Below are 14,422 nucleotides of genomic sequence, written 5' to 3'. Positions count from 1 at the left end.
ATGTCATACTAACCACACGTATATACATACATTTATGTAAATATTGACGACATATTAAATGGTTTATTTGTAAACAATTAATAAGAAATAAATAATAGCGGCCGCCGTAGCCGAATGGGTTGGTGCGTGATTACCATTCGGAATTCACAGAGAGGTCGTTGGTTCGAATCTCGGTGAAAGCAAAATTAATAAAAACATTTTTCTAATAGCGGTCGCCCCTCGGCAGGCAATGGTAAACCTCCGAGTGTATTTCTGCCATGAAAAAGCTCCTCATAAAAATATCTGCCGTTCGGAGTCGGCTTGAAACTGTAGGTCCCTCCATTTGTGGAACAACATCAAAACGCACACCACAAATAGGAGGAGAAGCTCGGCCAATCACCTAACAGAAGTGTACGCGCCAATTATTTATTTTTAATACATATCGTATGTATGTACATAAAAAGCTTGCAACGCAATATAATGGAGAGGGTAGTGGACGCAGAACTACTTCTACGGATTTCTAGGCTTTCTAGTAAGTAATTGTAAATTTTTTATTGGATCGCATTTATAGTCAGTCGATTTCTTTGTAAGTCGGAGGTTGTCCACCGGTGCCCGAAACTGCCCATTTTGTATTTCTTTTGTCGGTTATCGGACTTTTGACAGCCACTTTAAGAGAGAAATTTGTGTTTCTCAATAGCCCGAAGTCGGCCAAAAAAACCAAGTTTGCAAAAACTGTCAATTTTAGTTGTTAACTGTGTAAGAAGAAGGAGAATTAAAAATACGAATAAACAGCAACAAATAACTTTACCGTTTTGTTTTGGGTAATACATAGAGTTTTGTTTGAGTTCCAGTGCTTCTCCCTAATGTAAGCTCACTAGAACAGCATTTTGTTCTTATGTCTGAAGCGTGCACGTAAATAAAAAAAAATATCTAAATCGATTTCCTTTCAAATTTTTGCTAATTAATATTACTAGATGCGTACGAACAGTCAAGAAAGTAAATATGTACTCTGGCAGCCAAGCGGCAAATAGGGCCCTCGGGTCAGTGACGGTGCATTCGAAACTGGGCAGGGATTGCCTGGTCTCACTTCGGCATCTGAAGTCTTTGACAAAAGCCTAATCTGGGTTCCTGGTCACAGCGACATTGCGGGAAATGTGAGGCGGTTGATATTAAAAATCTGATGAACTTCATCAGCAGCGTAAAGCGGTTGACTCAAACGCAGCCCAGTCATCGTTCATAATCCACACACTCTAAACCCATCCTAATCATCGTAATCGTCCCACCACCACCTCTGCCCGCCCTCTCCTATCAACCCATCGGTTTTCTCCTTCTGGTGTCACGAAGGGCGAGACCTTTTACTTTCGTCCAAGGGTGCCCATTCATTTGGTAACTATTCCAACCTAACCTAACCTAGTATTACTATAAGCTTATAGCGTATTGGACCTTTTTCATGGAAACACTTTAACTCTCCGCAGGGAAGTGTGCCATATATACAATAATATACAAGTATATATCTATGTATCCGTTTAGCACAATAGCAAAGATAAAGTTCGGAAATTTGGTTGGAAATAATATAATTTGTATTTGGAAACACCACATTATCTTCCAGCTCCACTCGAACCAAAAACTGAGTGTATTCGATAGTTGCAATGTCATCACGTATAAGAATGGTGACTTCTAAGCATATTTTTCTTTTTTCATACTATTAAACTCTGTGAAGATTTATCGCTACTAGCAACACTTATCTGCGGTCTATCAAAATATTATACACTATGACACAGCTTTATTTATGTCCAATGGCGCCATTGTCGTCTCGTCGCCAAAATAATTACTTATCACTTGATTTTTATTTAATAAAATTATTACTAAGGCAACCGTACTTACTCTAGTAACAAAGTGGTTCTTATTCGCTTTAAAATAAACAGTCATCAAAATATTATTGCATCTAACGGTGTTTCGCAGCAGTAAAACTTATATACCATACATAGATATATACATATAATTGGCGCATACACCCTTTTTGGGTGTTTGACCGAGCTCCTTCTCCTATTTATGGCGTGCGTCTTGATGTTGTTCCACAAATGGAGGGATCTACAGTTTTAAGCCGACTCCGAACGGCAGATATCTTTTTATGAGACGCTTGCCTGCCGAGGGGCGACCGCTATTAGAATCAACTACGTTCTCTCTGAACTCTGAATAGTAGTGACGCACCAACGCATTCGGCTACGGCGGCCGCCAGTAAAAATTCAGCAGCTATATTTATTGGTTCACTTGAATAGAGGCGGTCAGTTTGCCTACATTATTAAAGCTGTGAAAAAGGCCCTTTTTTAAGCAGTCATCCTGTTTTGTCGAAAACTTTTTAATTCCAATAAAATGGGTAAAGATAAAGGCTTAAGAGATCGCGAAAATTGCCAAAAGATTGGTCGAGTTCTCCATTTTGTGGATTGTTACGTGAAACAAGAAGCCTCGTATGGTAAGAACTACAGGGTCCGGCACTCGAAGTGTAACCAACTTCACGAGCATCAGCTGTCTATTAGTTGGCTGAATGATGGTCCAGAGTATTGTTTACAAGCGCGCGGAAGCATTTTTCCCAGAGTAAACGCGAAAAAAGAAAATCAGTAATGGATTCCAAACATAATAGTGTGATCTTCGTGAGCTCGAGCACCTTAAAGCAAATAAAGTGTTTGTTTATCGCAGCATTACTCGTTACAATGATACTGTTCGCGAAACGTCATGCAGATGATCATTAAAAGACGACGTGACGTTGCAACGTGAAATGGTTCAAAAAGTGAAGAAGCAACTTGAGCGAAATCCCCGACCAAGGGCCAATCAAATGGCGAAAGAAATGAAAATGTATAAAAGATCCAAGAAGCGCATGATCTCACACCAAAGCAGCAACAACTCAGACTTAAGAGAACGAAGGAGTAACTTGGCTTGGCCGAAATCGGTCAATTTCCGAACATTGGGTTTGCTGACGAGAAAATTTTCATTTTGAGCAATTCGTAATATCCCACAACGAAGCGGTTTATTTGACCGAGCGTTCATACGAGAACTTGCAATTTGAGTCATCCATTGGTCACCAGAAGGCAGCACCCGCCACAGGTAATGGTTTGGGCCGGTGTAACCGCAGATGGGTGCTCTCCAATTGTTTTCATCGAGCTTGACGTCAAGGTAAATGCGAAATTATATGGAGAAAGTATTTTGGAGGTTGCTTTAAAGCCGTGGGCAGACAAACACTTCGGCGGCAGGCCATGGACGTTTCAACAGGACTCGGCACCGTCTCGCAAAGTTCGAGTGAACCAAGAATGGCTAAAAAATAACTTTCCTAACTTCATAACGTCCACACAATGGCTCTCAAAGTCACCAGCCGCGAATCGGATGAATTATTCTCTTTGAGCCATTTTCAAGAGCAAGGTCCGTACTAAAAGATTCCCAGGTTTCGAGGCGTTTAAAAAAGCCATTGTCCGCGATTGGGGAAAAATACCTGTAAGTCACATTCAGGTAGCTTGCGATTCGTTTCTAGACCGTCTCAAGGCCAGCAAAAGGCGAGCAAAAGTAAATTGATTCTTAATTTTGTATTATTTTCACACATTTTTTACTTTGAATTGAATAAAAGTAATTTTCCAAACTAAATTAATGGCCTTTTTAATTGGTTACATTTCGACTGCCGGACCCTGTATATTAGTATAGCGTACGGCGACTCAAAATCTCATCACTTTTATTTGCAAGACTTGGATTGGGCATACTTGAAAAGACAATCCGACCTGTTTCTTGCAAGAGCATACTGCTTTGAAGAGCTTGAGAACTTAAAATAGTTGAAAACGGCAACGAATCGACAGTTCAGCGCCTTCTTTAACACTTCGCTTTATAAACTTAGTGAACATATTTATTTTTCTCGAAGTGAATTTCCACAACTTGGAAGTGTTGTTCTGGCGTTAAACTTAATGACTTACCAAGCCTTACTAAACAGAAATGTCAGCACAATTAGCCATAGTTGTCGACAATTCTAATGCAGCTAGAAAAGAGCCGATACATGCAGAATAATTAAAAAAAAAATTAAAAAGTTGGATTTAAGTTAAGTCGGCTTAGAGAATACGGTTTTAATAGCGAAAATGCCATTTTACCTAAACTATCTTCATTTAATTCAGATTTTAATTTAAGGGAATAATTGGGGCGCACAAACAAATGAAAGACCTAACTGTGATGACTACATGCCATCATGTCTGAGATGTGTTCCAGTTAATTCGAAAAACAAATGTGAAAAATGGTAAGCTTTTTGTTCTTGCCTACCTCATTTTAGGTATATAAAAAAGGACCCACCCCCCAGTATAGTTAAGAGTAAAATTTTATTTTGAATTTAAAATATTCTATTCTTTTTAAAGCAAAATACTTATTTAAACTTAATTTTACTTTAACAAAGGTATAGAAAATACCCACACCTAAATTTTTATTGCACTTTTTGTTTGCTTTTCACACCCTTGATTCTTTGTAAAAACCAACACACTAGCGCTACTACAACGCCGAGCGCTACAACTACGACAGCGACAGCCAGACCGATAACATCCAGTAAATAAAATTGGTACCATTTCAGATCCAAACCAGCAGCGCGCAAATGACGTGCTCCTTTGTGACGTATCACATAATTGATCCAGTAGAGTGCCGTCTCCCGTGGGCCCATGGGACGATCGTGGAAGATTCGCGAGATCCGCTTGATAGTGTCACGATAGGTGGAGTTGAACAGCAATTGCTGCAGACCATTCTTCAAATCATCCCGAGTAAGCGTGGGGAAATCCAAAGTAATGGCATAGCCACCATGCTCAGCTTTCTTCAAGTTTAGATACTATATGGAGGGAGAGAAAACATATCGGGAGATATAATAAGTATTGCACTTATTTACAAGGATAATAGATTACAAAGTTTGACTATTGGAAGCAAAATTTTGGGAGTAACTGCGGCTGCCACGTCATAGAAGATTTAGAAGCCAAATCTGCCCGCTCATTTCGCACGTATTCTTAAGAACTCATTGTGCAAACTTTGCGCCGATTTTAAACTATGAGATAAAAATCTGCTGAATGCGTTTTACATTTCTCTGATTACCCGAAAATTAGCACAACTAATGACTTAGTAGTATGTTGAAATTGGATTTTGTTTTGTCGTAAATAAACCGCCGACACATTCTATGTTATGCCAGCAAATCAGCGGGTTTCAATTCACTGGGAGCCGTTTAACGGTTCGATGTTGGCCACATCTTCTTTTCACCATACTTCTATTATAATGCACCTATCAAATTCAACAGAGCTTATTGTTTTTTCCTCCCATCTATGAGTAATTTTAATGGTATGAGAGAAGTCTGCATCGACTTCGAAAACTCACAGCAATGGAATGGAAATGACTTCTGAAGTAATTGAAGCCTTTATAATCGGTACAAACACGGAATTCGGACTTGAACTGATATTACTTTGTGTTTAATTTGCTAAACTTTTACTGGCACGTTTCAATTGGCGAACTAAGTCTATGGTGATCATAATTTATTCTGTAACTGTTTTCAATAGTATACGATGCTATATAAAGAATCGTAAGAACATAAATGTTGCGCAACATGTTGACAAACCGAGCTGTGCCGTAGTAGTGGCTCAAGCTGCGCCCATACATGGGAAATTGGAAAAGAAACTTAGCCAAACAACTAGCAAAGTATGCATGCGGTTATTGGGTGTAAATTAGTGTTCCGAAACTAACTTTTTTTATCTACTTTCGAAGCTAACCGGTATAATATATAAACATATTTATCTCATATTTAACTTACCTGATCGCAGAAGAAGGGCATGCCTAGTATTGGCACGGCATGATACACGGCTTCTTGTGTGCCAAAGAGCCCACCGTGAGCGATGAAAACTCGCACATTAGGGTGTGCCAAGATATCATTTTGTGGCATCCATTTTTTTATCATAACATTTTTTGGTAAATTTGCAATGCTATCATTTTCAAATTTCCATAAGACGCGTTGTTTCAGTTGACTGAATACGTCAAGGAAGACTTGTAGCTTTTCTGGAGGCATATCCTTACCCTGAACTAGAGTGCCCAAACTGAAGTAAATTACGCCATTTTCTGATTCATCCAAAAATTTCTGTAGATCTGTGGGAAGTGGCTTTGGTGGATAAATATGCATGCCACCGACATTGATCAAGCTATCTATTGTGGGAGCGGCCGATGATAGCGGTGTATAGTTATTAATTAATGTGACAGAGAGATTCTTATCCATAGCCGAAACACTTGGGAATTCAACTGCGGAACAGTTGGAAATAAATATAATACAAGTAGGTTAACTTCTTCATGTGACTAAATACGTTTAAAAAAATATTTCAGTGTCTTACTTGGCAAATGTCCAAAGTATTTCTTTACAAGCTCATCCATTTTCGGAAAGGTTTTAAATTCTCGATAGAGGTCATAATATAATGAGTGGTAAGTATTTTGTACACGTTCCCAGAAAGTCATGTGCTCAGTTAGTGGTAGATAAGTGTGAGGCACATATGACCAAGGTGTGATAATGCCAAACATCTGACTCATATAAATTTGTTGAGCAAATGTTGCAGAGCTGATTACTGGTATATTGTAAACGTGGGCTAATGCTAAGAATGCGTCTTGATACAATTGCTCTACCAATAATAAATCATATACACCCTCGGTTTGTTTGGCATTGATGATGTTCTGTACTTTGGGCTGCTTGAGTGCGTGCTCTGTGGTGGACATGCCCATTATGTGCATCATTTCCATGAATAATGACATATCTTTTTTCAAATCATATATCGAGATGGCGCCCAAGTGCTCTTGAACTAGAAGAGAAGTGCGTTGAATGTATTATACTCTTAAATATCGTATGTGTGTATGTGCACTAGTGCTCACATAATTAAGTCACTTCCTTGCTTTAAGTTCCAAGCTTTGTATGAAATTCAACGCGTTATTTTATCAGTATTTCTAGGCAGCTTCAAGGTATTCAATTCTGATATAATAAAATTAAATTTTAGCATAATTAAACTCATAATTGGTAGTTATTTAATAAAAATGACATACGAAGTTGAGAATTTTTACCAAATAAACTTCCATCTCTTTTCCTAGTTTGCTAAAAAAACTTTCTGATTAAAATGTTGAAATTGTGATAAAAATTTTTTGAAATTTTTTACGTTATTATGAATTTTGAAAAAAATTTGGAACTTAAATTTTTCTATTTGGTGTTTGCTATGGGATGAACTGTATTTTTATAAAAAACAAAACGAAAAATTGAAAACAATTAAAATTGAAACACTGAATATTGCGAATATTATAAAAAGGTAAAGTGACTTAATTACATGAACACAAGTGTTTGACGCAAACACTCACATTCTTTCGTTAAATCGTATTCCGGTTCAATAAGTATCTCTGTATAGTTGCTGCCCAATTTAAGTGGTTCTAGTGTTAGTGCGGTTATCATGGTGACCTATTGATTGCTCGGTAGAGGAATTAGTTTAATTTCATTCAATACAATTTAGATAAAATGATAGTTCTACCTGATGGCCATATTTAACCAACTCGCTGATCAGCGCACGATGCATCATGAAGTGACTTCTGCCTGCAAATGAATACACAGCGAGTATTTTCGCGCCATCAGTAGTAGGTGATTGAGCCACCAGGATGGAAAGTGACAGAAGAATGTAACAGATTTTGAAACGCTGTGTGGAAAAAGGCAAGATGTAAATTTAATGAATGCTGTTAAAAGTTATGTCCCAAACGATGTATGAGAGGCTACTTTATACTTTATTACAAAATTAGAAAGCACCCTATACGGGCCCTGCGTCATGCCGGTATGCACAAATGTTTCCAACTTTCTACTTTTGCCTTACGCAAATCCTACCCAAATGACAACTGTTTAAGGGCACGGATACCTGTAAAATTTCGAAAAAATAATTTTTTTCATCAAATGTTAATATAATCCTTTAAGAAAGTGTCAAAACAAAGTGTCAACATTTTTACAGCGCATATTTAAGTATGTTTTATATTATAGATCGTCAACCGTGACGACTCTATTCTTTGCATTCGAGCGCTGGGAGAGGTATAGTTACGTTAAAGTCGTTTAGACGCTTTTTTCTCAAAACTATATTTTTCGAACTGGCGTACATGATAACTCGAAAAGGTATTGACCGATCTCCCTGAAAATTTGCACACATCTTTTCTATGATATTACTTTCTATGTGAATTTACAATTTTTCGAAAAAATAATTTTTCAAATATAGTAGGAAAATTCGCCCCAAAATTCAGTTTTGTTTTTTTGAAGCATTTTATTCCGCGATTTTTTTTCATTTTTGTTTGATTCACATAGAAATTAATACAATATTAAACAAAAATTTGTAGTTTCTTGTATTCAGCCGATTGAGAAGCCCCTCTGCGACCTTCCTGGAAGAATTGAGTTTACATCCGCCATTTTAAATGATTAAATAAAAAAAAATAATTATATTATTTCAATGTATATATAAACTGTACGTCAGTTTTGAAAAATATATATTGACTTCTTCATTTTAAATAATTTTAATGAAAATCAGGGAAAATATGGCCGTTTACCGGTATCTGTCCCCTTAAAGAAAAAATTGTGTACCTCGCAATTTTTAGCAGTGGTGTTCCTTATTATATCAAATAAGTTACTAAAAATAAATTGGGTCAATTCAAATGCACCTTTGCCTTTTCAACAAAGGATAGAGTACAGGAATGGGTCACCCGAAAATTTGTTTTCTTCATTTTATTATGTTTTTTTGACGTGATAACGTCTTATAATTCGATGTAGTTATCTTGCTCATGCGGCGTTACCTTGCTTGAACTGCATGTTATGTTATGTTATGTTATGTTATGTTATGTTATGTTATGTTATGTTATGTTATGTTATGTTATGTTATGTTATGTTATGTTATGTTATGTTATGTTATGTTATGTTATGTTATGTTATGTTATGTTATGTTATGTTATGTTATGTTATGTTATGTTATGTTATGTTATGTTATGTTATGTTATGTTATGTTAGGTTATGTTATGTTATGTTATGTTATGTTATGTTGTGTTGTGTTATGTTTTGTTATATTTTGGTTTGTGTGTGTGTATGTGCGTTTTTATGTTTATGTACAAATAAATATAACAATAATATTTATTTAATGGGTTAATTATCTATATATATAAAAATTAAGCCGAAAAAAAGTGTGCATTTGTCCGGAGTAATCTCCGCAACGCGTGTAAGGAACACAATGAAAGTTTCACACATTGTTGGTGTTGCTTTGGCAAAGGTTTCTGTGAAGTTTAGTTGAAATCCGATAACGCGTGTGTGTGCGGTTAAGTGAGTGTGTTTTTGCTATTTGCCGCACTTATTTTTTGTACCGCACATAGCCTTCATTAGAATTGAATACCTTTTTGGTCGTGTGTGTCTGAGCCGATTATTATGAAATTTGGTATATATATATATTTTTCCACGGAGAAGGTTAGTATAATATGCTTATTGATTCCACTCGCCACCAGGTGGCGTTGCCGAAGGCCAAAACGAGGACCCGGGTAACCCTAGGATGTGTTTTTACATTGTGGGTATCAAATCAAAGTCGGTACTGATGAGTGCTTTAATACAGAGTATTTTTTAGATCTCTGAGTGGCCAGGGTCTCGAGATATAGTCGGAAAGGTGGACCAAGGTACCCCTGGATGTGTTTGTACAATATGGGTATCAGATGGAAGCTGTTGATGAAAGCTTTTAAGCTTTTAAAGAAAGGAGATGGAGCTGGAGCTTGAGATGGAAGAGGAAAAGGAATAGCTACAGGAAGAGGAAGAGTAGGAGGACGAGGAAGAGAAAGAGGAAGACCACTTATTATTAAAAATTAAAAAAAAAAATCTAAAAAAATTTTAAAATGTTACATATACGCTTATTATATAAACGTTAATCTGAAGTCAGTTATAGTGAAAAATTCATTGTATCATTGCCGGCGTGATTGGTGATCGTTTCCTTAATTTTTTGCAGAAAGGTTATGTTGATATGAGATATTACCTATATCATTGATATATTTACGTATTACCTGTGTACTCACAAATATACGGTGTCAGTTTTTTTACTTCGCCTGGAAAAGTTTATATAAATTTAAGAAGAGTAAATAGAACTTATTTTATACCAGACTTCACGCAAAAAAGTCATTTGTACCTGAACACATAGCTGGGCTAAAGCGGAGTTGTTTATGTCAAATCATCATGGCAAGTTACACGATTGAACAGCACGTTCAAATGATGAAACCTTATTATCAAAATGAGTTTTCATTAACGCAAACGTTGCGCGCATTGTGCCCATTTTTCGGTAGACGTGGTGGCCCTTCAAAGTCGACTCTTCAATGTTTGATGGCCAAATTTGAGACGACCGGGTCAGTAAACAATCAGCCAATACCCGTACGTTCAAGGAACGCAAGATCAGCCGAGAAAGTGTGCCGCGGTCCGTGAAAGTGTACAGCAGAACCCGAGGCAGTATGTTGCTCGCCGTGCACAAGCACTTGGCCTTTCGCAGACTTCAACTTGGCGAATTTTGCGTCGGGACTTGGGCCTACAACCGTACAAGATGCAACTGACCCAGGAGCTCACAGTTGATGACCATAGACAACGCCGTCTGTTTGCTGACTGGGCTTCGAATCGTTTGGAAGAGAACCCCAGTTTTGGGCGAAAAATCATCTTTAGTGACGAGGCGCATTTTTGGATGAATGGCTGTGTTAACAAACAAAATTGCCGTATATGGGACGACACCAATCCACACGAGGTTCACCAGGTGATAATGCATCCTCAAAATATTACCGTTTGGTGTGGATTTTGGGCTGACGGCGTCATTGGTCCGTACTTTTTTGAAAACGACGTTGGTGAGGCGGTCATCGTCAACAGCGAGCGCTACACAACGATGATAACCAATTTCTTATGGCCCATATTGAACCATATGGACCTAGAAGACATGCGGTTCCAGTAGGACAGCTCTACGTGCCACACAGCAAAAGCCACGATTGACGATTTCAACATCTACGCCCTTATTGAAAACCCCTTTTTATAAATAATGATACATATATACCGAATTTATAATTAGTGACGACTAGTTGTTAATAATACCTGTTGTATTAATGTTTTTATTATTAATTTATTATTATATATGAAGGAAAAAATGTATGGTAATATTTACCACATACCTTATAAGATATGTTGCACATATACTAATATATGTATATAAACATGCATACATGCATATACTTCGGTGCAATTTTCATAGTCTAATATACATATGTCCTATGCCAATACATATAAACATGCATATTAACGTCTGATGCACAATCGAAATTGAACATATCTTTCATAAATTTGATAAACGTTTCGTCATTTTTCACGTTTGTGTAAACGTAACTTCACCTATTCCATTGCGATTCCATTTACCTCCTTCTCTATATCCATACAAAATATCTATCAAACAAACAAAACTAAAATTTTCTTTTGAAAAATGCAACCATTCCAACAATATATTCTTATGACGTTGTCACGTTAAACTATCTTCAGTAAACCGACTTTACAGATAATCTCTTTTTTAATTCTTCAGTAAATCAACACATTTGAAATTATTCCTGCTAAATCCATTTGTGTCCCGATCACGAAGTTGAGATCGCACCTGCCACCTACGTCAGTAAAATGCGTTGCCGCAAGGAACTCATTGGAACAAGCCTTTTAACGGTAAAACTTTAGAAAGTGGAAAAGAAAGTGAGACAAGCACATACAGCATTTCCAAGATATAGGCGTCGTTTAAAGTGTCCGACATTTGGTGGTTATAAGCGGGAAGTTTTATATTCAAATTCGGTCTCGATTCATCCAATTGAATCTATTAAATTTAATAAATTTCCAGGTAAAACTAGAAGAAATGTGATATGATTTGAAAATGTGTGTACGAGCCGGAAACAAAATAGCAATCGACAGTATGAGTATTCCAAGAAGAACTTAATCCAATAAAAGTGGTTTTCGGAAGAAGCACCAAATAGTCTAATAGTCGCCTGTTTTTTGTTTTTGGGGAAATCTGGTCAGAAGGCAACTGTTCTATAGGAGAAACTTAAATCAGTCAATTCTCAGTGTTACGCGACTATTTGTTTGCCAGCATTTTTTCGGTGAATTAAGGAAAACCATCCACTCACGCATTGGCTCACTCAATAGAGTTTTTGAGCACTCAAAAGATCAAATTAATGCGTGATCCGCTTTACAGACTTGACTTGCGAAGTGAACGTTTTTCAACGCCTGAAGGAGTTATTTATACAGCTCGTTTTGTAGGCATCTACTTCGGAATGCTAAAAGTGTTTTTTTCAAATTTGATTCAAGCGATTGCAGAACCGTATTGTCTTCTAGAAAAACAATAAAGCCATTTCATTTATTTCTTACTGTGTTTTCATTACTGGGCTCCAAATTTACTACTTCTTTCGACTTGGTGTTGTCAAACAAAACATAAAAAAAACTATTCAACCGAATCGTCTGAAATTTTAATATGTTGTTCACAACATCAATGGCTATCGCCCGTACTAGAATCATATTGTTATTTCAATTATTTGTATTATTTGATTTGAGACTGAAAAAAAGGATTTTGAGAGTGTCAAATTCAAAACCGCACCATTTTGTCAATTTTTTTTATTTTAGTACGGGACATAGCTACAGTTATACTGATTCATATTTTTTTGCTCTCGTGTTGCAGATAAATAGAAGTTAAATAAGAAGCATAACAACTTTAAATATCGCTTATAGTTTTTTTATTGCAAAAAAAATTCCTGAAAATACCCTAAATTTTCGAGCTCTTGACCACCGGGATCCCTTATAATACAAAAATTTACCAAAAAATTATACATGTCTTTAAATTCCAATATTTCGTAAAAGTAAAATGAAAAATTCCGTTCATATGAACTTTTGACTTACAAGTGTCCATTCCTTGGGTTTTAAGTGATCAAAGTAAAATTTCCCAAAACTGATTTTTCTAACGGCTAAAATAAATATTTCACAATTAGATCATTATGTGGGTTCCACGTCGTTTATTAGGCTAGTTAGTATAGTTTCAGTCAACATTTGATGTTTTCTTAATATGTATTTTTACAATCGTGGAAAATTTTGAAAATGAACTAAAGCACTTTTGGTTTTTATTTGTAATTTAGCACATTTGAATACGCCATACATTTCGGCTTATATATGTATGTAACTAGTGAATCTGCTGATACAATTGTTCGTCTATTCCATACCGATGGCAAAAATTTCCCCTTACTAAATGATTTAACTACTAGACCTAAAATTTTGGCACCGAACATAAGTATTGATTGCTTTCTCATTGTTATGTTTTCAATAAATATATTAATAAAAAATAAATAATTGGCACAGACACTTCTGTTAGGTGTTTGGTCGAGTTCCTCTTCCGAACCGCAGATATTTTTTATGAGGCGCTTTTTCAATGCAGAAATGCGTGGTGTACATTCATTATTATGTTTCGTGCACGAAGATGCGAACCTACATTCGGCTAAAGTGGCCGCTCAATATGTAGATCATAAAAATTACATAAGCATTTTTCGTTATTAGACTGCTCAAGGCCATTTTTTTAAATAAATTAGTCTGACAATTTTTTATCCATCAAATCACCCTGTGCTGTTAAAAAACTTAAACAAAAATACGGCACTGCAGGGCTTGAACCTGAATAAAATATGCCACTTAAATTATATGGATCAACGATTCGACTTGGATACCTGCGCTGCACTTTAATTTATTACTTCATTTTCTAAATCGACAGTTCGCTATCGATTCGCTGTGGGCATTTATTTTACCACATGAATTATAGTGAATCAACTTCAGAACTTCAATTTTAAACCTCGAAAAAATGTTATTTAACAATTGCCTCTTTTTTTTGTTTTTTTTTTTTATTTATCAATGTTCAATTATAATTCGTATAAATTAAGAGAACCTTGTCGAGTAACTTTTCTACGATAATTTAAATGCTTTTAGGACCATATAACACTTGAAAAAAAAATAAATAAAAAAAATTACTTTACTTTTGACCTATCTTTTGCTTTTTTGTAATATATTAAAATTTGGGTATACTTCCTTATAATTACCATTTTTAATTTTGACGATCTAAAAATGTATCCCTTTCATACAAAATTTATTCATTTATCAATTTCACTTTTGCTTTCGTTAGTATTACTCAATTAAGTATAAGGCCACCGTACTTGGTAGAATAGATTTTTGTACTAAAATCATAATAGTTCAATTTCTTTTATTTAAGTTGAAAGCTTGATAACTAATTTTTATTGATAACTCCTAAGATTAATTTTACTGCGCTGCTGATAGTAACATGGGTTGCAAACAGAGTTGCCAAGCATCATTGATACATAAAGTTCGTATTATGAATGATCCAAGTGA

The 14,422-nt window shown here is 36.0% G+C and overlaps 1 protein-coding gene across 1 annotated transcript; it reads right to left on the bottom strand.

The window, feature by feature from the left end:
• Window positions 1-4,391: 4,391 nt before the first annotated feature.
• On the bottom strand, window positions 4,392-14,223 carry LOC128867848 (UDP-glucosyltransferase 2-like). Its single transcript, XM_054109402.1, has 6 exons — window positions 14,116-14,223; window positions 7,521-7,682; window positions 7,354-7,450; window positions 6,351-6,809; window positions 5,783-6,261; window positions 4,392-4,819 (listed from the first exon to the last, which is right to left on the bottom strand). The coding sequence occupies exons 1-6, from the start codon at window positions 14,116-14,118 to the stop codon at window positions 4,427-4,429; spliced, it is 1,593 nt and encodes a 530-aa protein (XP_053965377.1). The 5' UTR covers window positions 14,119-14,223; the 3' UTR covers window positions 4,392-4,426.
• Window positions 14,224-14,422: the final 199 nt, after the last annotated feature.

This window comes from Anastrepha ludens, chromosome 6, assembly GCF_028408465.1.
Source record: "Anastrepha ludens isolate Willacy chromosome 6, idAnaLude1.1, whole genome shotgun sequence".
Lineage (NCBI taxonomy): Eukaryota > Metazoa > Arthropoda > Insecta > Diptera > Tephritidae > Anastrepha > Anastrepha ludens.
The sequence above is the reverse complement of the archived record's forward strand: the minus strand, read 5'-3'. Positions and strand labels throughout refer to the sequence as shown.